Source organism: Palaemon carinicauda, chromosome 19 (genome assembly GCF_036898095.1).
Source record: "Palaemon carinicauda isolate YSFRI2023 chromosome 19, ASM3689809v2, whole genome shotgun sequence".
In the NCBI taxonomy this organism is placed as follows: Eukaryota; Metazoa; Arthropoda; class Malacostraca; order Decapoda; family Palaemonidae; genus Palaemon; species Palaemon carinicauda.
In genome coordinates this window covers 3,002,331-3,028,724 of record NC_090743.1, presented here as the reverse complement: position 1 = coordinate 3,028,724, position 26,394 = coordinate 3,002,331, and the positions used below count along the sequence as shown (strand labels likewise).

At 44.1% G+C, this 26,394-nt stretch overlaps 1 protein-coding gene across 1 annotated transcript in view; it reads right to left on the bottom strand.

Moving 5' to 3' along the window:
* Positions 1-26,394, bottom strand: part of LOC137658883 (probable glutamate receptor) — a 54,554-nt gene that overhangs the window by 1,127 nt on the left and 27,033 nt on the right. Inside the window, exon 9 of the mRNA XM_068394007.1 lies at positions 7,711-7,858. Coding sequence (XP_068250108.1) covers positions 7,711-7,858 — 148 coding nt within the window. The remainder of the gene's footprint in view (positions 1-7,710; positions 7,859-26,394) is intronic.

Below are 26,394 nucleotides of genomic sequence, written 5' to 3'. Positions count from 1 at the left end.
CTGTTTTCAAAGTTGAACTAACGTTTTGTTTTGTCTCCGCAGTTGTTGACGTTCAGAACGTTCAACTTGCGCTCTATCGTTACGATAGAGAGAGAATTTTCACGGTGTCACGTTGCAGTAAGAGTAACCGTTTTTAGCGTTTTGTTCATTCTTTCTTAGCTTAATGGTTTTAATTCTAATAAAGGAACTTTTTATTTGGGAAATATTTCAGTTTTTTTCCTTTAACAATAATATGTTTTAACGATATATATGATTGGGCTCTTCTCTCAGGTTCTAAGTCAAGAGAGAGAGAGAGAGAGAGATAGAGACGGAGGGAGAGAGAGCTGGATAAACGTTTCGTTCAAGCGAGTAACGTTGTTATCGTTTTTGCTCTTCTCCCTAGTCTCTTTAGGGGAAGAAGGTAAACGTTTCATGAGTTTTATTCTTGTTCTCAAGCTTTATGCGGTGAGAGATTTTAAACGTAGTTTATTTGATCTAGTGTTTAGTCTCTTTCCAGCCACTGAATTATTTATCTTTCATTAGATTTTTCTGTTACATTGTAATTCTGTTTTCGCAATTACTAACTTTTAAGGAAGGATAGAATTGCGTGTTTCAGGTACAAACCACTTAAAGTTTCGAGTTCAGTGAAATAAGTGCAAACAGAAAATCAAAAGTGATAAGTGATTAGCGCAAAGTGTGTCAGTGTTGTGCGTGAGGGTACTTCTGTGCGTGCCAGTCGTCCTCCCAGTCCGGGACCTCTTGCAAGCTCCCAAGCCCAGGGGAGAAGCAATGTCGAAGGGCAAAAGGGTTCGGCAGGCCTTGATCGGCGCACAGAAGTATCCTCGGTGGTTGCGGGCGTGTCTTACAGAGACCGTCACTCCCACCCGCAGACGATTGAGCCCGTCTTTTACTCGTCTGCAGAAGAAATGTCAGGGAGAAAACGCTGGACTCAGGTCTCAAGACCTCTCAAACGCAAAGTCCAGACCTCAAGAGTTCTACAACCTGGTTGCAGTCATTGGATTAGCTCTGACTCTCTGCAGTCATCAGGTGACTGCACACCTCCTAAGAGAGGTAAGGTATGCCGCAACAGACCTCATCTTCTGTTAAGGCTTTGCCTCAGCAGACCTTAGCGTCTGTCGACCCCAAGATGACTTTGCTGCAGTCCATGCAGTCACAGCTTGCGGTCTTAATGCGTGAGTGTCAGGCTGAGAAGGTTACACCTCCTCCTGCGATCGCTCCGCCTCACCGCAGTCCAGTCTGCCAGGCGTACGAAGTTGAGGTTCCTCAGGATACCTTACCGCGTACTGAGTTGCCAGTTACCAGCGGTGTGCAGCAACCTCCGCCTTCCTTAAGGCAACCTCAGCAATGGGAGCAGGAGTCTTATGCCTTACTTCCTCCGCTTCCGCCTGCGGTTCCACCAGCGAGGTATCAATCTCTTGAGGTACGACAACCTCTTCCATCCATGAGGCAGCCACCTCAGCACTCGCTGCAGCGACCTCAACCCTCCTCAAGGCGAGAGCCTCAACTCCTTAGGCTAGCACCTCAGGAACCTCAACTCGCGAGACAAGAACTGCGTTCTGCGCAGCCGCTACCTCAACTCTCGCAGCTCACACCTCAGGAACCTCAACTCGTTCCTCAGGAACCTGCTACTGCGCATCCGCTACCCTTACAGCAAGCGCAACTCTTGAGACAAGAAACTCATGCTAGGAGTCAGCCACCTCAACGCATGCATCTGCCACTTTCTCCTCAACTTGAGCCTCTTCCCATTCAACTTTGAAATAACAAATGACAATAATAACACCTCATTACTTTCATAACTTGCATTTGTAATCATATACATGTATGCCTACACAAACATTATGATAATGGAGGTTATTCGTATTACTATGAAAAAATATATATGTATTCCTTGCAATATATTTTTAACAAATCGCAAATATGGCAAAATATCTTCAAAACAAAAATGAATCATGAGTTATGAATGTAATGTAAATATTATGTTGATATTAAAACCCCATGCAAGCATGCATGAAGTAATGCAGTGTTGCCAACAGGGCGAGTTTCCCTGTCCTGAGGTGAAGTAGATTATAGATCGTATATTTAGTGCAGCTTAATTCTACGATTATCATGCCTGCTATCAAATTCATCAACAAAACAGTCTAAATCAATTCCCTCGGCACGTGCACTTTCAATGGACAGTAATGCGATATTACTCAATCTAGCACTGGTCATGGAATTTCTGAGAAATGTTACACGCCATGCAACATGCTCTGCTTCTCTTACAGCATGCTCTACATACAGCATGCTCTGCATACAGCATGCTCTACATACAGCATGCTCTGCATACCTTACCGCATGCTTCTCAGTCACACATCTTTGGTTGTTGACAACTCACTAGACTGTCAAGCAGTTTCATAACGTTGCCTTCTAGTCTGCTGCTTTTGCACCAGTGAAACCCTCACTGAGAGAACTTAGCTTTTCTCGGATATGGTCCCTGTAGATGAGAAAGTGCTTTTCTCCCTCCTTCTGATATTCCCTTGAGGACTCTGTCATTTGGAGAGGAGCCTTTTGCTGCGTAGCCTCCTATGGACTTTTATTTAAGCATAACATGCTTCCAGGGAAGGTAATGGTTCCACTTCAGTCGCTAACCCCGTCTGTTACCACACCTGCTCCCTTAGACCTTGAGCTGTGTTGCAAGACATGCAGTCCAAGCTTAGTCCTTGTTAGAGGATTTTTTGTTTACGGAGTCAGTGTGTCACTGGGAAGACGTTCAACAACCAGCAGAAGTGACTTGTTGTGACGCAGTGCGGCAACCTCAGCAACCCGATAAGGAGTTGTCTATACGACCCAGACAGTCTAGACAGCTTCGGGTTGTCACTGTACTTCCTCGCTTCCCCATGGTTGACAGTTCACAGACTGTGCAGCAGTACCATGATCTTGTGTCCGGCTCCGTCAGACGACTGGCTTTTAAGAGCTCCCACAAGTCGTCGCTGTCTGGAGATTCTCAGATGGACTATGGATCTGACCAAGGAACTGGGCCTCCTGGTCAATTTTGAGGAGTCTCAGCTCGTCCCATCCCAGACCATTGTCTACCTGGGTATGGATCTTCAGAGTCGAGCTTTTCGGGCTTTTCCGTCGGCCCCAAGGATCTTCCAAGCCCTAGATTGCATCCAGAGCATGCTGAGAAGGAACCGATGCTCAGTCAGGTAGTGGATGAGTCTAACAGGGACACTTTCATCGCTGGCCCTGTTCATCGTGTTAGGGAGACTCCACCTCCCCCCCCTTCAGTATCATCTAGCTGCTCACTGGATAAAGGACATGACGCTAGAGACGGTCTCAGTTCCTGTTTCCGAAGAGAGGAGGTCTTCTCTCGCGTGGTGTAAGAACAGCTTTCTTCTCAAGGAAGTCTACTTTTGGCTGTTCAGAAACCCGACCGCCGTCTCCTCTCGGACGCATCAGACACGGGCTGGGGTGCGACTTTGGACGGACAGGAATGCTCGGGAACATGGAATCAGGAGCAAAGGACACTTCACATCAATTGCAAGGAGTTGTTGGCGGTTCTTCTGGCCTTGATAAACTTCAAGTCCCTCCAGCTTAACAAGGTGGTGGAGGTGGACTCTGACAACACCACAGCCCTGGCTTACATCTTCAAGCAGGGAGGGACTCTTTCGTGGAAGTTGTTCTAGATCGCAAGGGACCTCCTCATCTGGTCAAAAGATCGAAAGCTCACGCTGGTAACGAGGTTCATTCAGGGCGGTATGAATGTCATGGCAGATCGCCTCAGCCGGACGGGTCAGGTCATCCCCACAGAGTGGACCCTTCACAAGAGTGTTTGCAGCAGACTTTGGGCCCTGTGGGGTCAGCCAACCTTAGATCTGTTCGCTACCTCGATAACCTAGAGACTCCTGTTGTATTGTTCTCCGATTCCAGACCCAGCAGCAGTTCACGTGGATGCTTTTCTGCTGGATTGGTCCCATCTCGACCTGTATGCATTCCCGCCGTTTTAGATTGTCAACAAGGTACTTCAGAAGTTCTCCTCTCGCAAAGGGACACGGCTGACGTGGATTGGCTCCGCTCTGGCCCGCGAGAGAATGGTTCATAGAGGTACTGCAATGGCTGGTCGACATTCCCAGGACTCTTCCTCTAGGAGTGAACCTTCTACGTCAACCTCACGTAAAGAAGGTACACCCAAACCTCCACGCTCTTCGTCTGACTGCCTTCAGACTTTCAAAAGACTCTCAAGAGCTAGAGGCTTTTCGAAGGAGGCAGCCAGAGCGTTTGCCAGAGCAAGGAGAACATCCACTCTCAGAATCTATCAGTCTCAAGGGGAAGTCTTCCGTAGCTGGTACAAGACCAATGCAGTTTCCTCAACCAGTACCACTGTAACCCAGATTTCTGACTTCCTGTTACATCTAAGAAAAGTAAGATCCCTTTCAGCTCCTACGATCAAGGGTTACAGAAGTATGTTGGCAGCGGTTTTCCGCCACAGAGGCTTGGATCTTTCCACCAACAAAGATCTACAGGACCTCCCTAGGTCTTTTGAGACCTCAAAGGAACGTCGGTTGTCCACTCCAGGCTGGAATCTAGACGTGGTCCTAAGGTTCCTTATGTCATCAAGATTTGAACCTCTCCAATCAGCCTCTTTTTAGGACCTCACATAAAAAACTCTTTTCCTCGTGTGCTTGACAACAGCTAAAAGAGTAAGTGAGATCCACGCCTTCAGCAGGATCATTGTTTTCACATCTGAAACGGCTACATGTTCCTTGCAGCTCGGTTTTTGCTAAACGAGCTTCCTTCACGTCCTTGGCCTAAGTCGTTCGAGATCCCAAGCCTGTCCAACTTGGTGGGGAATGAACTGGAGAGAGTACTTTGCCCAGTTAGAGCTCTTAGGTACTATCTAAAAAGGTCTTAACCTTTACGAGGACAATCAGAAGCCTTATGGTGTGCTATCAAGAAACCTTCTTTCCCAAGTTCTAAGAACTCAGTTTCTTACTATTCAGGCTTCTGATTAGGGAAGCACATTCTCATCTGAAGGAAGAAGACCTTGCTTTGCTGAAGGTAAGGACACATGAAGTGGGAGCTGTGGCTACTTCAGTGGCCTTCAAACAGAACCATTCTCTGCAGAGTGTTATGGATGCAACCTATTGGAGAAGCAAGTCAGTGTTCGCATCATTCTATCTCAAAGATGTCCAGTCTCTTTACGAGTACTGCTACACCCTGGGACCATTCGTAGCAACGAATGCAGTAGTAGGCGAGGGCTCAGCCACTACATTCCCATAATCCCATAACCTTTTAACCTTTCTCTTGAATACTTTTTATGGGTTGTACGGTCGGCTAAGAAGCCTTCCACATCCTTGTTGATTTGGTGGGTGGTCAATTCTTTCTTGAGAAGCGCCGAGGTTAAAGGTTGTGATGAGGTCCTTTAGTATGGGTTGTAGCCCTTGATACTTCAGCACCTTAGAGTTGTTCAGCCTCCTAAGAGGAACGCTGCGCTCAGTAAGGAAGACGAACTTATTTAAGGCAGAGTAATGGCTCAAGTCGACTTCCTTACCAGGTACTTGTAATTTCATTGTTATTTTGAATAACTGATAATATGAAATACGGGATACTTAGCTTCTTGATATATATGTACACTGGTTTTCACCCACCTCCCTGGGTGTGAATCAGCTACATGATTATCGGGTAAGTTTAATATTGAAAAATGTTATTTTCATTAGTAAAATAAATTTTTGAATATACTTACCCGATAATCATGATTTAATTGACCCACCCTTCCTCCCCATAGAACCAGTGGACCGAGGAAAAATTGAAGTGGTGTCAACAAGAAGTACTGCAGTACCTGGCCACAGGTGGCGCTTGTGAGTACACCCCCCTCTTGTATAGCGATCGCTGGCGTATCCCTTCCGTAGAATTCTGTCGGGCAACGGAGTTGACAGCTACATGATTATCGGGTAAGTATATTCAAAAATTTATTTTACCAATGAAAATAACATGTTTATGAACTAATGGCTCTTGTGAACTATAATCATTTAAAGTAAACTGAATTGAGTTTTGTTTATGAACTAATGGCTCTTGTGGACTATAATCATTTAAAGTAAACTTTTAATTAAATTGTCTTTTGTTTGTGAACTAATGGCTCTTGTGGACTATAATCATTTAAAGTAAACTTCGAATTGGGTTTTGTTCATGAACTATGGCTCTTGTGGGCTATAATCATTTAAAGTAAACTTTGAATTAGGTTTTGTTTATGAACTAATAGCTCTTTTGGGCTATAATAATTTAAAATAAACTTTTAATTGAAAAGATACAATTTCAATAAAGGAATTCAAAAATAAAAAAAGAATTAAGTTTTAACCCAATTCTATATGGGGCCACTTATGAGTGAGTCATCATCCTTTTAGGATTACTAGGTGTCAGGGTTCTCTCTTAACAGAATCATAAGACTGCAATAGAAACTATTCATTATTATTATTATTTTTATTATTATTATTATTATTATCATTATTACCTGCTAAGCTACAACCGTAGTTGGAAAAGCAAGATACTATAAGCCCAAGTGCCCCAAACAGGGAAAATAGCACAGTGACGGAAGGAAACTAGGAAAAATAAAATATTTTAAGAACAGTAACAACATTAAGAAAAATAAAATATTTTAAGAACAGTAACAACATTAGGAATGATAAAATATTTTAAGAACAGTAACAGCATTATGAAGAACAAAATGTTTTAAGAACAGTCACAACATTAAGAAAAATAAAATGTTTTAAGAACAGTCACAACATTATGAAAAATAAAATGTTTTAAAAAGCTCACACACAGCACAGAGGAACACCCCAGGAGAGTCACCAGGCCGTTTTTTTGGGGATTTCCACACACCATGGGGTAAGTCTCCTATGTAAAGAGCTTAAGGTTCGTGCCTATTGTTAGAACAAACGATAATTTTTTAATAATTTGTTATTTTCCCCAACTATACAAACCTAAAGCTCTTTACTCATGCGGGTCCTGCCATCAACTTTCCCCGGAAGTTCTATCGCAATTGCAAAGTAACGTTTGTTTACTATTGCTCATGTGAGCTGAATGGTTGGTTTACCCTGCTACCCACTTCAGCTAACTAGCACAGGTGGGTTACACCAGAAAAAACTTCAACGGCTGGTTTCTGCTATCACTGAAATAATACTCCTATGTAAAGAGCTTCAGATTTCTATAGTTAGGAAAATTACAAATTATTCAAAATTTTCCATATATTCTGTTTGTTCCGGCGTAAATACAAACCCTCTGCTATTTATAGGGGTATACTTTCGACGTAGTTGAAAGTATACCCCTATAAATAGCGGAGGGTTTGTACATACATATACCAAGGCACTTCCCCCAATTTTGGGGGGTAGCCGACATCAACAAAGAAACAAAAACAAAAAGGGGACCTCTACTCTCTACGTTCCTCCCAGCCTAACAAGGGACTCAACCGAGTTCATCTGGTACTGATAGGGTGTCACAGCCCACCCTCCCACATTATCCACCAAAATAGGAAAAATACTAATTACTTACAAATTTGTTATATTTATAAAGTATTGAATTATTGATATGAAATTCTGGTATTAAGATGCTAAACCTAATTATAAAATGTGCTTGTGTGGCAATGTCTAATGCTATGCCTATATGAACGGATCTACGTACAGTGGAAAGTTTAATTTTTCTCAAGAACCATTCTCCAAGAGTAAATGTAGGAAGTACCTTTGGTAAGCTCCAGTTTTTACGGTTATTCTTCCTCGCTTGAATTGATGACGTGAGAATGAGGTCATCTATCCAGTACTGTATGAGTCCGCTTTCAATCAGCCGTAATTTCACCTCGTCTATCCTGCGGCGGAAGGGCGCGCCTTTCCTGTGAGAGTCAACGACAATCGAGAGTCTTTAGTATGATTTATTGAGATATGAAATATCTGAAGAATTAAAGCATGAAGGTATATTTGTACAGTATAGACTTTGGAATAGTTCCAAATCTCTTTACTGTATTCTTGTTATCCCTACATTATAGTGTTTCTATGCAGAATCATCAAACTTGATCACAAAACCAACTGAAATCGTAGATCTTCGATTTTGTATCAAAAGTTCATATACTGTAATAAGATGAAGAAATGTTGTAATAAAACAATATTATATAATTTTCAATATTAAACTTAGCCGGTGATTATATAAGCTGCAGCTCTGCTGCCCGACAGAAAAACTCTACGCTCAAAATCCGCCAGCGATCGCTATACAGGTAGGGGGTGTACTTCAACAGCGCCATCTGTCGTGCAGGTACTCAGTACTCAATGTAAACACAGAACTCAATTTTCTCTCTGTCGTGCCACCGGCAAGACCTACTAAATTCGCTGTTGCTTACTGGATTGGTTTTCACATATTTTGGTGAAGTACACATTTCTAGTTTTGAGCTTTCGCTTTGCAGACGTTATCTTCAATACATCCTTGCATTCTTTTGTTGATTTTGGATTATTTGTTGACGACTTTGGATAGATTTTGAATTCCCCTTTGACTAATTCAAAATGGCTGACCCTTCTCAAGTCCCTAAGTTCAGGAAATGTAATGCTAGGGACTGTTCAAGGCGTCTTCCGAAGGCCTCTATCGATCCTCACACCGTTTGTTCCAATTGTCGGGATAAGACCTGTCAATTGGAAGATCGATGTGAGGAATGCGTTGGGCTTTCGGAATTCGATTTTATCGAATTCCAGAAATACACACGTAGGCTAGAGAGAGATAGAGTCAGGAGAAGTTCATCTCGCTCCGTTGAATTTTCCTCTCCTCATGCCCCACAACCTATTCCTTCCCCTGTAGTGGTTGCTCCTGATCCCCCTTCTAGCACTCAACAACCTTCGATGGCAGATATGATGCGTGCCATCCAGGCTCTGGGTGAGAGAGTCGAGTCATTGGCTAGTGACCGTAACCAACTCATGGCAGACGTCAAGGAGTTGAAGTGTAAGAGTGCAGTGGGTAGTGACAAAGTGAGTGGTAGTGTTGTGGAAAGTGTTGTGGATAGTGTTGCGCTTGAGGGTTCGTCTGTTCGTGCCTGTCGTCCTCCCAGTCCGGGACCTCTTGCAAGCTCCCAAGCCCAGGGGAGAAGCAATGTCGTACGACCAAAGGGTTCGAGAGGCTTTAATCAGCGAACAGACGTTCCCTCCGTGGTTTCGGGCGTATCTAACCAAGATCGCCCCACCCACACGAAGACAAGAGAGCCCATTTATTCCTCGTCTGCGGAAGAGGTTTCTCGGAAGAAACCATGGACCAAGGTCTCGCGGCCTCTTAAGCGCAAGTCGGTCCCTTCCGCGCAAGTCCAACGGCCCAGTTGTAGCCACTGGGTCAGTTCGGACTCGCTGCAGTCTTCCGATGACTGCTCACCTCCTAAGAGAGGCAAAGCGGTACCGCATCAGGCAGTAACACCGTCTGTTGCCGCACCTGCTCCTGTAGACCCTAAGTGGTCTTTGCTGCAGTCCATGCAGTCACAGTTAACGTCATTGATGCAGGACTTTCGTGCGGAGAAGGTTGACGCTGCACCAACCTCTAGCCTACAACCACCCACGGTTGTGCGTCCAGTGGACGCTGAGGCTACCTTCTCCCGCACTCCAGCTGTGAGAGTCCCGCCACCCATGCGTTCCAGTGTACCCTGCCAGCCGCATGTTGACGTTCAGCGACGCACGGAACCTTCCGTTGACGTTCGCGAATTACAACAACAGCCTAAGTTGTTTTGTTTTGACGCGGTGCGTCAACCTCCGCAACCCAGTGTGGTTACCTCTACTCGCCCACAGCAGACTAGACAGTCTGGAGTAGACGCTTTGCGTCCCCGCGCTGCTATGGTTGTTGCCAGTTCACAGACTGGGCAACAGTTCCATGACGTTGCGTCCGGTTCAGTCACGCGTGCACCCGTGCTGCCGGACTCAGCTGACCAGCCGATTCCTACTCCTTTGCCGCTTCCTCCTCAGTTTTCAGATGATGGACTCTCTGATGATGACGACGCTGCACACATTGACGACCCACATACGGACATCGACGAACCCAAGACCACGCAACCCTCCTTGGACTTTAGGAAAGTTCTTGCACTGTTCAGGGAGATGTATCCTGATCAGTTTGTATCTGCGGCCCCACGCTCTCCTCCATCAGAGTTTGCTTTAGGCACGCAGTCATCCGCGCCTGCCTTTACGAAACTCGTCCTCGCCCGCTCGTCCAAGAGAGCTTTACGAGTGTTGGGAGATTGGATGCAGTCCAAAAAGAACCTTGGGAAGACAGCATTTACGTTTCCCCCTGCGAGACTCTCTTCCAGATAGAGCGTCTGGTATGCCACGGGAGAAGTTCTCGGCTTGGGAGTTCCTGCCTCTGCCCAGGGCGACTTCTCAAGTCTAGTAGACTCTCCCCGCAGGCTAGCCATGAGACGCTCTAAGATATGTTGGTCTCCTTCAGACTTAGACCATCTGTTGAAAGGAGTGTTCAGAGCCTTCGAGGTTTTTAACTTTTTGGACTGGTGTCTGGGAGCTTTGAGCAGGAAGATCTCACCTTCTGACAAGGAAGCTTCCTTGCTCATTATGTCCTGCATGGACAAGGCCATACGTGACGGATCCAGTGAGCTTGCGGCTTCGTTCGTTTCCGGGGTCCTCAAGAAACGGGAAAACCTTTGCTCTTTCCTGTCAGCTGGAGTAACACCGTGTCAGAGATCGGAACTTCTTTTTGCTCCTCTCTCAAAATGTCTCTTCCCAGAGGACTTGATAAAGGAGATTGCTGCCTCCTTGATTCAGAAAGACACCCATGACCTGGTTGCGTCTTCTGCCCGCAAAGCCACCCCTTTGCCTACCGTGTCTAGACCCAGGATGGACACTCCAGCGTCCAGATTCATTCTGCCCTTTCGTGGCAGAGCCTCCAGCAGAGGAGGTGCTCGTGCCGAAGGGAGACGTGGGAAGAAGAAAGGTACCAAGTCCTTTAAAGGCAGAGTCTGACTGCTACCTTCTTCAGACAGCAGTGGGAGCCAGACTCAAGAACTTCTGGCAGACCTGGGAGAAAAGGGGTGCAGATGCACAATCTGTGAAGTTGCTCAGAGAAGGGTACAAGATCCCGTTTGTCCGCAAACCCCCTCTAGCAACGTCTCCCATCGATCTCTCTCCCAGGTACAGAGAGGAAGACAAGAGGCTAGCTTTGAAGCAGGAGGTGTCTCTCTTACTAGAAAAGGGAGCGGTAGTCAAAGTCCGGGACCATCAATCCCCGGGCTTCTACAACCGTCTCTTCTTGGTGGTAAAGAAGACAGGAGGGTGGAGGCCGGTGTTAGACGTCAGTGCGCTGAATGTCTTTGTCACAAAGCAGACGTTCGCCATGGAGACCACAAAGTCAGTTCTAGCAGCGGTCAGGAAGGAAGACTGGATGGTCTCTTTAGACCTAAGGGGCGCATACTTTCACGTCCCCATCCACCCAGAATCCCAACCTTTTCTGAGATTCGTTTACGAAAAGGTTGTCTACCAATTTCAAGCCCTGTGCTTTGGCCTAAGCACGGCTCCTCTTGTGTTTACGAGGCTGATGAGGAATATTGCCAAATTCCTACATTTAGCGGATATCAGAGCCTCCCTCTATTTGGACGACTGGCTTCTAAGAGCTTCTTCCAGTCATCGCTGTCTGGAGAATCTAAAGTGGACTCTAGATCTGATCAAGGAATTGGGTCTCCTGGTCAATATGGAAAAGTCCCAACTGGTCCCATCCCAAACTATTGTGTATTTAGGGATGGAGATTCACAGTCAAGCTTTTCGGGCTTTTCCGTCGGCCCCCAGAACAAGTCAAGCCCAGGTATGCATCCAGAACATGCTAAAGAAGAAACGATGTTCAGTCAGACAGTGGATGAGTCTGATAGGGACGCTATCATCCCTGGAACAGTTCGTTTCGTTAGGGAGACTACACCTCCGTCCCCTGCAATTTCACCTAGCTGTATACTGGAAAAAGGACAAGACGCTAGAAGCGGTCTCGATCCCCATTTCCGAGAAGATGAAGTCATCACTGACTTGGTGGAAGGACAGTATCAACCTCAGAGAGGGTCTGCCCCTGGCAGTTCAGACCCCCAACCACGTTCTCTTCTCGGACGCATCGGACACGGGCTGGGGTGCGACATTGGACGGTCGGGAATGCTCGGGAACGTGGAACTCGAATCAAAGAACGTTACATATCAACTGCAAGGAGCTACTGGCAGTTCATCTGGCCTTGAAAAGCTTCAAGTCCCTCCTTCAAGGCAAAGTGGTGGAGGTGAACTCGGACAACACCACTGCCTTGGCGTACATCTCCAAGCAAGGAGGGACCCATTCTATGATGTTGTACGAGATCGCAAGGGACCTCCTCACCTGGTCAAGAGATCTAAACCTTTCTCTAGTAACGAGGTTTATCCAAGGCAATATGAATGTCATGGCGGATTGCCTCAGTCGGAAGGGTCAAATCGTCCCAACAGAATGGACCCTACACAAGGATGTGTGCAAGAGACTATGGGCCACATGGGGCCAACCTACCATAGATCTCTTCGCAACCTCGATGACCAAGAGGCTCCCAATATATTGCTCACCAATCCTGGACCCAGCAGCAGTTCATATAGATGCCTTTCTACTGGATTGGTCCCATCTAGACCTTTATGCATTCCCCCCGTTCAAGATTGTCAACAAGGTACTGCAGAAGTTCGCCTCTCACGAAGGGACAAGGTTGACGTTAGTTGCTCCCCTCTGGCCCGCGAGAGAATGGTTCACCGAGGTACTTCAATGGCTGGTGGACGTTCCCAGAACTCTTCCTCTAAGAGTGGACCTTCTACGTCAGCCACACGTAAAGAAGGTACACCCAGGCCTCCACGCTCTTCGTCTGACTGCCTTCAGACTATCGAAAGACTCTCTAGAGCTAGAGGCTTTTCGAGGGAGGCAGCCAGGGCGATTGCTAGAGCAAGGAGGACATCCACTCTTAGAGTCTACCAGTCGAAGTGGGAAGTCTTCTGAAACTGGTGCAAGTCGGTATCAGTATCCTCGACCAGTACCTCTGTAACCCAAATAGCTGACTTCCTATTATACCTGAGGAAAGAAAGATCTCTTTCAGCTCCCACTATCAAAGGTTACAGAAGCATGTTGGCAACAGTCTTCCATCACAGAGGCTTAGATCTTTCCAACAACAAAGATCTACAGGACCTCCTTAAGTCTTTTGAGACCACGAAGGAGCGTCGTTTGGCTACACCTGGATGGAATTTAGACGTGGTACTAAGATTCCTGATGTCAGAAAGGTTCGAGCCACTACAATCAGCCTCCTTTAAAGATCTCACTTTAAAGACTCTTTTCCTGGTTTGCTTAGCCACAGCTAAAAGAGTCAGTGAGATTCACGCCTTCAGCAGGAACATTGGATTTTCATCTGAAACGGCTACATGTTCCTTACAACTTGGTTTTCTAGCCAAAAACGAGCTACCTTCTCGCCCTTGGCCGAAATCGTTCGATATTCCAAGCCTTTCAAATATGGTTGGAAATGAACTAGAAAGAGTCTTATGCCCTGTTAGAGCTCTTAAGTTCTATTTAAGACGAACTAAATCTTTACGAGGACAGTCAGAAGCTTTATGGTGTTCTATTAAGAAACCCTCTTTGCCTATGTCAAAGAATGCAGTTTCCTATTATATCAGACTGTTGATACGAGAAGCTCATTCCCATCTGAATGAAGAAGACCATGCTTTACTGAAGGTAAAGACACATGAAGTTAGAGCTGTCGCTACTTCAGTGGCTTTTAAACAAAATAGATCTCTGCAGAGTGTAATGGACGCAACCTATTGGAGAAGCAAGTCAGTGTTCGCGTCTTTTTATCTTAAAGATGTCCAGTCTCTTTACGAGAACTGCTACACCCTGGGACCATTCGTAGCAACGAGTGCAGTAGTGGGTGAGGGCTCAACCACTACATTCCCCTAATTCCATAACCTTTTTTAATCTTTCTCTTGAAATGTTTTTTATTGTTGTTTTTGGGTTGTCCGGAAGGCTAAGAAGCCTTTCGCATCCTGGTTGATTTGGCGGGTGGTCAAATTCTTTTCTTGAGAAGCGCCTAGATTAGAGGTTTTGATGAGGTCCTGTAGTATGGGTTGCAACCCTTGATACTTCAGCTCCTAGGAGTCGCTCAGCATCCTAAGAGGATCGCGAGGCTCAGTAAGGAAGACGTACTTAAAAAAGGCAGAGTAATTGTTCAAGTCGACTTCCTTACCAGGTACTTATTAATTTTATGTTTGTTATTTTGAATAACTGCTAAAATGAAATACAAAATCCTTAGCTCATAATAATGTAAACAATTAATGCTGGTCTCTACCCACCCCCCTGGGTGTGAATCAGCTTATATAATCACCGGCTAAGTTTAATATTGAAAAATGTTATTTTTATAATAAAATAAATTTTTGAATATACTTACCCGGTGATTATATATTAAAGGACCCTCCCTTCCTCCCCAATAGAGACCCAGTGGACCGAGGAGAAAATTGAGTTCTGTGTTTACATTGAGTACTGAGTACCTGCACGACAGATGGCGCTGTTGAAGTACACCCTCTACCTGCATAGCGATCGCTGGCGGATTTTGAGCTTAGAGTTTTTCTGTCGGGCAGCAGAGCTGCAGCTTATATAATCACCGGGTAAGTATATTCAAAAATTTATTTTATTATAAAAATAACATTTTAATACTATAAGAACAACATTTTCAGTAACCTGATATTTATTTCATATCAAGTTGTGGAATGATCCTCCTAATCGGGTAGTTGAATCAGTAGTGCTTCAAATAGTTCAAAGTTGCAGTTAATGTGTTTTTATGTTAAACAGGCTGACATGAGTCTTTATATAGTTTATATATGACATATCTGTTTTGACGTTGTTACTGTTTTTAGAATTATTTATTGTTAATTTGTTCTCCTCCTTTATTTATTTCCTTATTTCCTTTCCTCACTGGGGTATTTTTCCCTGTTGGAGCCCTTGGGCTTTAGCATCTTGCTTTTCCAACTAGGGTTGTAGCTTGGCTAGTAATAATAATAAATTTGACTATTTGTTGACCAGTAACTGGAAATCATAGGCATGGTAGTCAGTTGTTCCTACGCTAACAAACCTCACGTTAATTATATGGATATTTTTTCGTCGAAGCTGGAAGGTAGCCATTAGACTCTTAATGCGAGGCTGCAACCCTACCAAACTGCTGTAGTGAATAGGTAGTGGGGTTGGGGGTACCCAGCCACCTTTATCTACTCAGCTCGGTGAGCTGTCACTTTTTATTTTTTTATTTATTACTGGTATATTACTTGCAGGAAATATCCCAAGTAAAAAGCTGCCTAGAGGAACTTCCATGAGGATGACATGGCTATCTCACCCAAAAATAGATTTTTCCTATGTCAAAATCCCTTTTTTGAGAAGGCTATTAGTAGGCTAATAGGAAGCTCAAAGTGATCCGAAAAAAACAGTGGAAGTGATGGAGATATTTAGGAAATTTAGAAAGTACAAAACATTATGATAAGTCATTATGAAATAATTTCATATTTTTTGTAACCTTTTTCATGTAATGTATCATGTTGCCCTAATCATATTTGTAAAATGTTTTTTTTGTTTTTCTTTAAAGGTAATTGGCAGCGTGCCCTACTTTCTGTACGGAACGGAGATGTTAATGAGTATGGTGCACAAAGCAGAAGAAACATGTCTATCCAGGAAAAAACAATAAAATCCTCGGGAAAGGATCAATCTAGAGACTCCTAAGTGTTCCAGCGAGAAAAAAAAGAGAGGTATTCCTTTGTGTTTTATTCTTATCACTGAAAGACATTTTTCCATCATATTGTAATTGCCTCTTTTCATATATTGTCGCAGATTTCCCATGAATAGTGTTCCACATACTCGTCCCATAAAACAAGGGAACGTAGAGTGTCATATAAGTTTCAGTTGCAGTCAAACTTTCAAGTGTTGTCAATGTCCAAACCCTATTGACTGCGTCTGTAGTTAATGAACTACAATGTTGCTGGGTTCTCCTTTAAGCTTGAAATTAATGTATGTCACAAACATGGAACTTTCTTATTAAGAGATCTACCTTGACTAAAAGGCTCTGTCTTGATGTTAACAATTAGAAACTCTGCATCACAAACCAAATAGGACTTTATTTTGGAAAAAGAGATTTGTCCCAGTGCAAAATACAAACCTTCTGCTTTTTAAGAGTGCATTATTATCTCTGGGAAGCTGAAAACTAGCTGAACTAAAAGTTTAACAGGGTTTAACTACCCACCGTTAGTTAGCGAGGGTAGCGAGGGGTATGTTTACCCCCCGGTCCAACCAGCACCGGTGTCTAGCAGTCACTTTTTAATTCGGCTTGGTAGAGTGGAGACATGTCTCACTCTCCCGTTAACCTTATGTAACTGTCTAAAACAATTTTCCAACTTTTTCATTTTGCAGATGGGCTTGCCCATGAGGACCAACTGTGTGAGTTTGTCGGGCTTGGAAGGGCACCGATGCAGCACCTTCACGTCCGCGGAGGAGATGGATCTTCACGGTCTCTACCCTTTGTGCCGGGTCACTTATGCATGCAGGGGTCTTCTTGCGATGTGTATAGGGAGTGGTCGCCCTCCCTTTGGTCGAGATTTAGTAGACGGAAGAAGAAGGATAAAAGAGATTCTTCTTCTTCGTGATCAGCCTCGAAAGGAAGGAGTTACAGGGGCGCCCCTTTCTCCTCCGGCTCAATCTCCCCACCCTGACTCTGCCTGACCGGCTTCCTCTGGGGAATGGTTGGGTATGAGTGGCGCGCCTGTTACTCTGGTACAATTATTATCGAGATATTTAAGGTTTTAGTTTATAAAATAAGCTGTACTGTATTTCTGTTTAGGAAAGTATAGATATACAGTACAGTAACATACTGCGCAAGAGACAACACATAAGAAGTTGCGTCATGCTAGCGGCGTAGGCTACTCTTGTGAACGAAAACACTGAACATTTACAGTAAGTCAGTTAAGCTGTACTGTAGTGATATTACTGTACATATATTACAGTAATATACACTACAGTATCAGTGAGTATTAGGTTACAGTATAGTATTACCGGATAGGAACAAGTTTTACTATACAGAATAGTAAGGGGATGATGACGTCTTGGGAAACTACCTTAGCACAATACAGTACTGTACTGTAACCTTACTGTGTCGTGTCCAGTACATAGTGTACATGTATGCAAATGTACTGTACACTATACATATGATTATAAACTGTTGTAGAAACCAAATTAAAACAATATTAGTCAGTATTTATTGTGTTAATCATCAGCTCTGGTGCCCACTTGTGGCAAAGGGCAGTGACTTTTTAGGTTAGGAGTAAGCCCACCCTAGTGCAGTATTTATTCGCGAAAATTCGCTTTCCTCCCATGTCTGTAACTTAACTATCACGAATAATGTGGCCTGATTGTATCTTTAAGATTGAAAATATTTTAATGACGTACTCATTGCAAATTTTCTATCTTTACAGGTTGATGAAGACATGGAGTGTTCAACAGTATCCTGTACCAGGCGGGTCAAGTTGCCTTGTGGCCACAAGACCTGCCGGAAGCATGCAGACTGTCATTTTTCCAAAGGGTCCTTTGCAATATGGGAACCAGGTGCCCCTTCCTTCCATGGAACTCAAGGACCCCCTATTTTCCAAAGCCAAGGTGACTGCTGTTTTGGTCACCAGATACTGACGGTACAGCTCCCGACAGTACGATTAGATCATGCAGATGATGAAGTTCTAGACGCTCTTCAAGCGATGAGCCTAGAGGCCGATGACTTGCTGATGACCTCTTCTGTGACGTCAAAGAGGGAGAGGATCCTGCTGACTAAGGAAACCTCTGACAAGTCCTTAGATGTCCATCAGGTAAATACAGTGCCCAGTACTTCTTTGACTCAATCCCTCATCCCTGTATCTTCCAGCCCCCGTCTTCACTTTTCCTTCCGTTCCTACGCTAAGTATAACTTTGCCTCCTGGTTACTTGGAGTTTATGGCATTCATGAAGGCATTCATGAAAGATTAACAGTGAGGGGTACCTTCAGATTTTAAGCCTGTCTCCGACTTAGAATTGTACCCCTCTATTGATAATTATCCTTACTGCTATGTAAGACTACACTGAAGCGTCCATTAGAGATAATACAATCCCTTAGAAGACTGTCATTCTGGACCACAACAAGGCTCAATCCTTATTGGTTAAGTACCTTAAGATGGCCATTTCACCAATACTCAACGTTTGGCCTTCAGCAGAAAGCAGGCCAACCATGCTGCTCTCAAAGATATTGCCTTTCCCTTTGCCTCAAAAGTTTAGAAACTGTGAAGGCAGTAAGGGAAGGTAGACTATTGACAGTGCTAGAGGAGTTTGACCTTCTTTGCGGCTGTTGTCAATAGTCTCACGAGTCTCTTACCTCCTGGCATACAAGGGTCACTATTTGTTGATGATTTTGCAATTTATTGTTATGGATCATCTGGACTACAAGCGTGCCAAAAGCTTCAATTTGCTATTAAGGCTGCTTCTGCATGGGAAAATTCTTAGAAGACCAAAACCATTTGTTTTACTTGTACTCATAGAAGAAAAGAGATCCCCACCCTTTTCCTAAATGATTGTATTTTGCCATATGAGGATAATGACAAGTTTCTTGGGGTAATTTTTGACAAAAAAATGACCTTTGGACTCCATATAAATGTCCTATCCACTAGGGTTAAAAAGTCACTGAACATCTTGAAAGTTGTATCACATTTTGATTGGGTTGCTGATAGAACAACTTTGCTTAGAATTTATAAATCTTTGTGTTTGAACAAGTTAGACTATGCATGTCAAATGTATGGGTCAGCTACTGAGACTTTACTCGGAAAACTTGATGTTGTTCACAATGTGGGGCCCCGCATCTTCATTGGTGCATAAAGAACCTCTCCCATTGATAGTCTGTATGTGGATTCTGGCATGCCTCCCCTTTCCATTTGAAGAGAGGAATTGAATTTGAGGTTTTTAGGTAGGTCCCTTGCTATGAGAAACAATCCTAACAGTATGCCAGGGCTCCTTTAGATTGAGCTCTCAACATCTAGAATGCCTAATCCTTAGAAGTACAGCTGAAAAATGATACCAGAGAAGTAGGTTTGTTAACAGCACAGATAGCAGAAGTAGCATATCCCAATTCTCCCCCTTGGTGTAATCCACATGTTAAATTATGTTTTATGACAGTGGAGAAAACTGCTTTACCCAGAAATGTAATGAAACAAGTTTTTAAATCATGCTGCTCAGCATCATGGAAAATATGTTTTTACAGATAGTTCCAAATCAGCTGCAGGAGTTGGAAGCGCAGTTGTGGCGGGGATATTGTTATTAGAAGGAAACTTTCATTCATTTGTTCAGTATTTACTGCTAAGCTGCATGCAATATTTCTTGCAGTCTGATGTACAGTATTTTTAAAAATGGTAATCAAAATAGTTTTTATACAATTGTTACAGATTCCAATAGTTTTTTACTCTCAGTTAAACAAATTATGCCATCCCATCATCTAGTACAAGAGGTGCAGGACTGATTAGTGCCTTTGCAGTCTAGGAAGAACATCAGTATTCACTTCTGTTGGGTCCCTGACCACGTTGGGGTGGATGGGAATGAACGAGTAGGTAATGCAGCTAAGGAAGCTTCAGAGCTACTTAACCAATCCCTCGTATTCCTTACAAAAACCTTAAAAGTAAGACACATTTTTACTGTAAGAATAAGTGGTAGGCTCGATGGTCTAAATTCTGAACTGACCACCCATACAAAATTGAAACAAATCCACCCTTCGGTGGGTAAAGGGTAATTTTCAATATTTAACTTAGCCGGTGATTATATAAGCTGCAACTCTGTTGCTCGACAGAAAACTCTACGTTAAAAATCCGCCAGCGATCGCTATGCAGGTAGGGGGTGTACTTCAACAGCGCCATCTGTCGTGCAGGTACTCAGTACTCAATGTAAACAAAGAACTCAATTTTCTCTCTGTCGGGCTACCGGCAAGACCTACTAATTCGCTGTTGCTAACTGGATTTGTTTTCACAACTATTTGGTGAAGTACACTATTCTAGTTTTGAGCTTTCGCTATGCAGGTGTTTTATCTTCATCTCAAAACTTGAACTCGTTTTGGATAGATTTAATTATGGTGACAAAGAGAGTATGGACTTTCTTTCACTTTTAAATGGCCGACCCTTCCCTTAGACGGAAGTGTGTTTAGGCTTTTAGTAATTTTCTTATCACGTTATAGATCTATATTTTATATCTCTCCGCCTTTATTAGGCCTCTTCAATTAACTTTCCATTTATGATAAACATATAAAAATAAATTTTAATGTTTTGTTTATATGCGACCTTTCCTGATAGTAGGCGGTCCTAACTTGGAACCGAAGTTAATCAACGTTGAGCCCGTTATATCGTATTTAGCTTTTAAAGAATTTAAAACTTTTTAAATGTAATGTTTTATGAAAGAATTTCTTTGATAGTCTCCGTACTGTTTTCAAAGATGAACTAACGTTTAGTTTTTTAGGCTACGCAGTTGTTGACGTTCAGGACGTTCAACATGCGCTCTATCGTTACGATAGAGAGAGAGTGTATCACGGTTTCACTTTGCAGTAAGAGTAAATCGATTCTGACGTTTTGTTCATTCTTTCTTGGCTTAAATGTTTTAAATTCTAATTTAAAGGAACTTTTTATTTGAAAAACCTTTCAGTTTTTTCCTTTAGTCAAATAACATTTTTTTTTTGACGATATATAATTGGGCTCTTCTCTTAGGTGCGAAATCAAGAGAGATAGAGACGGAGGGAGAGAGAGGAGAGAAAACGTTCCGTTCAAGCGGGTAACGTTGTTCTCGTGTTACTCTCGTCCCTAGTCTCTGTACGGGGAGGAAGGATAAAACGTTTTTAGGTTTTTATTCTCGTCCCCAGGCTATGTGCGGTGAGAGATTGAAAACGTAGTTTGTATGAACTAGTGTTTAGTCTCTTTCCCAGCCACTGATTTTTTTATCTTAAAATATGTTTTCTGTTTTTTGCTGGTATTAATGCGTGTTTCAGGTAGAAATCAGTAAAAGTTTCGATTTCAGTGAAATAAGTGCAAAACAGAAAATCGAAGTGATAAAGTGATATGCGCAAAATGTTACAGTGTTGCGTCCGAGGGTTCGTCTGTTCGTGCCTGTCGTTCACCTAGTCCGGGACCTCTTGCAAGCTCCCAAGCCCAGGGGAGAAGTAATGTCGAACGACTTATGGGTTCGAGAGGCCTTGATCAACGAACAGACGTTTCCCTCTATGGTATCGGGTGTATCTTACCAAGATCTCCCCTACCATAAGACGAGAGAGACGTTTTTTCTCCTCGTCATCCGAAGGCTTTTCGCATAAGAAACCTGTCACAAGGTTTCGAAGCCCTTAAGCGAAAGTCAGTCCTTTCAGGACAGGTCCAGCGTCCTGGTTACAGCCATTAGGACAGCTCTGACCCTATGCAGTCATCGGATAACTGCTCGCCGCCTAACAAAAGCGTAACACAGACTCCGAAAGTCTTTTTTTGTAGGCAAAGTGTTGCGGTCACAGACGTTACCCTCGTCTATTACCACAACCATTTCCGTTGATCCTTAAGGGGTTGTATGGCAAAACATGCAGTATATGCTTGCCTCCCTTATGGAAGACTATTCTGCCGATTAGTCCGTTGAGTCTAGCCGTTTATCTCATCGATATCCTGGCTTTCAGCCAACCTAACGTTCCTTTGTGCTTACTGTTGACGTTGGCGTAGCTTAGTCACGTCAGTCAGGTTGTTTAGAACCACACTCGATGCGGTCTCGTGTGGTTTTTCAGCCGCATTTGGACGTTAGGCCACTGGCTGATGCTCCTGTTGACGTTCTAGATGTTCACTAACAATCGGAGTTGACTTGTTTTGACGCTGTGCGTCAACCTCCTCATTCTAGAGTTGTTTTGACTGCTCAGTCTAGGCAGTCAAATCAGTCTCGAGTGGACGCTGAACGTCCTCACGCACCTGTTGTGGTTGACAGTTCAGTTGTTGACAGTTCACAGACTGTCAAGCAGTTACATGACGTTGCGTTCTGGTCCGCTACTAATGCACCAGTGAGAGACTCAGCTTTTATCGGACAAGGTTCCTGTAGATGAGGAAGTTGCTGTTCTCCCTCCTACTGATATTCCCTTGAGGACTCTGTCAGATGGAGAGGAGCCTTAAGCTGCTTAGCCTCCTATGGACTTTAATTAAATCATGATGATTTTTTTTAAGGATCTTCGTCCGGATCTTGTAACTGCTGCTCCTCGTTCGCCTAAACGTCAAAACTTGCACTAGGCCTAGCTACTTCGAAGCCGTTGTTTTTAAGCTAGTGCTCTCTCGCTCTCCTAGAGAGCGTTACGTTGGCTAGGCGACTGGTTTTTCACCAGGAGGAGTTTGGGGGATACAGCCTTTGCTTTCCCTTCTTTTAAACTGGTTTATAGAGCGAGAGTCTGATATGACACGAGAGAAGTTCTCGGCTTGGGAGTTCATGCCTCTGCCCAGATAGACTTCTCAATTCTGGTAGACTCTCCCTGGCGCCTAGCCAGGAGACGCTCCAAGTTGTTTACAGGTCAACTTCTCAGCTGTTGTCGAGCCTTTGAAGTTTTGCTGTACTATTATGTCACGCATAACAAGGCTTTCAGGGATGGTAAACGGTTCCGCCTCAGTCGCTAACCCCGTCTGTTGCCACACCTGCTCCCGTAGACCCTAAATGGGCTTTGCTGCAAGACATGCAGTCCAAGCTTGCGTCCTTGATAGAGGACTTAAATGCGGAGAAGAACCTTCTGGCCAACAACCTTCCAACCGGTCGGTTGTGCGCCCTGTTGACGCTGAGGTAACCTACTCGCGTCTGCCAGTTGAGGTGGTTCCTCCACCGATGCGACCCAGTGTGGGTTGCCAGCCGCACGTTGACGTTAAGCGATGCTCGGAGGTGGTTGTTGACGTTCAGGACGTTCAACAACCAGCAGAGGTGACTTGTTGTGACGCAGTGCGTCAACCTCAGCAACCTGGTAGGGTGTTGACTGCACAACCCAGACGGTCTAGACAGTTTCGGGTTGACGCTGTGCTTCCTCGCGCACCCATGGTTGTTGACAGTTCACAAACTGTGCAGCAGTTCCATGATATTGCGTCCGGCTCCGTCACGCATCCACCAGTGCGACCGGATTCAGCGAGTCAGACGTTGCCCACTCCGTTGCCGTTTCCTCATCAGTTTTGGATGAGGAACCCTCTGATGAGGACGTTGCTGAACAAGACGATCAGCCCCCAGCCCTGCTATCCATCCAGAAGATGCTGAAGAAGGAACGCTGCTCAGTCAGGCTGTGGATGAGTCGGGTAGGGACGCTGTCATCCGTGGATCAATTTGTGTCACTAGGAAGACTACACCTCCGTCCTCTTCTATACCATCTAGCTTTTCACTGGAAAAAGGACAAGACGCTAGAAGCGGTCTCGATCCCGGTTTCCAAAAAGATAAAGTCTTGTCTGACTTGGTGAAAGGACTATATCAACCTAAGAGAGGGTCTTCCCCTGACTGTTCAGACTCCCAACCACGTTCTCTTCTCGGACGCATCGGACGTAGGCTGGGGTGCGACATTAGACGGTCGGGAATGCTCGGGAATATGGAACTCGAGTCAAAGGACAATGCATTTCAACTGCAAGGAGCTACTGGCAGTACGTCTGGCCTGGAAAAGCTTCAGGTCTCTCCTTCAAGGCAAAGTGGTGGAGGTGAACTCGGACAACACCACGGCTTTGGCGTACATCTCCAAGCAAGGAGGGACCTACTCTCTGACGTTGTACGAGATCGCAAGGGACCTCCTCACCTGGTCAAAAGGTCTAGACATATCACTAGTAACGAGGTTCATCCAAGGCAACTTGAATGTCATGGCAGATTGTCTCAGTCGGAAGGGACAAATAATTCCAACATAATGGACCCTCCACAAGGATTTATGCAAGAGACTTTGGGCCACCTGGGGCCAGCCAACCATAGATCTCTTCGCAACCTCGATGACCAAGAGGCTCCCAATATTTTGCTCACCAATCCCGGACCCAGCAGCAGTTCATATAGATGCATTTCTCCTAGATTGGTCACATCTAGATCTATATGCATTCCCTCCGTTCAAGATTGTCAACAAGGTACTGCAGAAGTTCTCCTCTCACGAAGGGACAAGGTTGACGCTAGTTGCTTCCCTCTGGCCCGCGAGAGAATGGTTCACCGAGGTACTTCGATGGCTAGTAGACGTTCCCAGAACACTTCCCCTAAGGGTGGACCTTCTACGTCGGCCACACGTAAAGAAGGTACACCAAGGCCTCCACGCTCTTCGTCTGACTGCCTTCAGACTATCGAAAGACTCTCGAGAGCTAGAGGCTTTTCGAAGGAGGCAGCCAGAGCGATTGCTAGAGCAAGGAGAACATCCACCCTTAGAGTCTACCAATCGAAGTGGGAAATCTTCCGAAACTGGTGCAAGTCAGTATCCGTATCCTCGACCAGTACCTCTGTAACTCAAATAGCTGACTTCCTCTTATATCTGAGGAAAGAACGATCTCTTTCAGCTCCCACTATCAAGGGTTACAGAAGCATGTTGGCATCAGTCTTCCGTCACAGAGGCTTAGATCTTTCCAACAATAAAGATCTACAGGACCTCCTTAAGTCTTTTGAGACCACGAAGGAGCGTCGTTTGGTTACACCTGGTTGGAATTTAGACGTGGTACTAAGATTCCTTATGTCAGACAGGTTCGAACCGCTACAATCAGCCTCCCTGAAAGATCTCACCTTAAAGACTCTTTTCCTGGTATGCTTAGCCACAGCTAAAAGAGTCAGTGAGATTCATGCCTTCAGCAAGAACATCGGATTCTCATCCGAAACGGCTACATGTTCTACAACTTGGTTTTCTAGCCAAAAACAAGCTGCCTTCTCGGCCTTGGCCAATATCGTTCGATATTCCAAACTTATCGTATGGTTGGAAATGAACTAGAAAGAGTCTTATGCCCTGTAAGAGCTCTTAAGTTCTATTTAAAACGAACTAAACCTTTACGAGGCCCGTCTGAAGCTTTATGGTGTTCAGTTAAGAAACCATCTTTGCCTATGTCAAAGAATGCTTTATCCTATTTTATCAGACTGTTAATACGAGAAGCTCATTCCCATCTGAATGAGGAAGACCAAGCTTTGCTGAAGGTAAGGACACACGAAGTTAGAGCTGTCGCAACTTCCGTGGCCTTTAAACAAAATAGATCTCTGCAAAGTATAATCGACGCAACCTATTGGAAAAGCAAGTCAGTGTTCGCGTCTTTTTATCTTAAGAATGTCCAGTCTCTTTACGAGAACTGCTACACTCTGGGACCATTCGTAGCAACGAGTGCAGTAGTGGGTGAGGGCTCAACCACTACAATTCCCTAATTCCATAACCTTTTTAATCTTTCTCTTGAAATGTTTTATTATTTTTTTTGGGTTGTCCGGAAGGCTAAGAAGCCTTTCGCATCCTACTTGATTTGGCGGGTGGTCAAAGTCATTTCTTGAGAAGCGCCTAGATTAGAGGTTTTGATGAGGTCCTGTTGTATGGGTTGCAACCCTTGATACTTCAGCTCCTAGGGGTCGCTCAGCATCCTAAGAGGATCGCGAGGCTCCGTAAGGAAGACGTACTTAAAAAGGCAGAGTAATTGTTCAAGTCGACTTCCTTACCAGGTACTTATTTATTTTAAGTTTGTTATTTTGATAACTGCTAAAATAAAATAAAAAATCCTTAGCTCATAATAATGTAAACATTTATTGCTGGTCTCTACCCACCCCCCTGGGTGTGAATCAGCTTATATAATCACCGGCTAAGTTAAATATTGAAAAATGTTATTTTTATAATAAAATAAATTTTTGAATATACTTACCCGGTGATTATATATTAAAGGACCCTCCCTTCCTCCCCAATAGAGACGCAGTGGACCGAGGAGAAAATTGAGTTCTTTGTTTACATTGAGTACTGAGTACCTGCACGACAGATGGCGCTGTTGAAGTACACCCCCTACCTGCATAGCGATCGCTGGCGGATTTTTAACGTAGAGTTTTCTGTCGAGCAACAGAGTTGCAGCTTATATTATCACCGGGTAAGTATATTCAAAAATTTATTTTATTATAAAAATAACATTTTTGTAAATCTACAATTCGGAGGGATAACATTGTTTTAAGCAGGCTATTTAGTGGCTATATACATGCAACCCGTGATTATTTAATGAAGAGTGGGAAGGGAGACTGACCTCTCTCTATAAAACCTGTCAGGTGACAATGGATATTAAACATATTTTTATCAAATGTCCCGTCTTTAATCTTTAGAGGAGGATATATTTACTATAGGACACATCTTCAAGAGGTATACTGTTGGAGAACTGTAATGTACTAAACGTGAAAATATTTACACAGTATT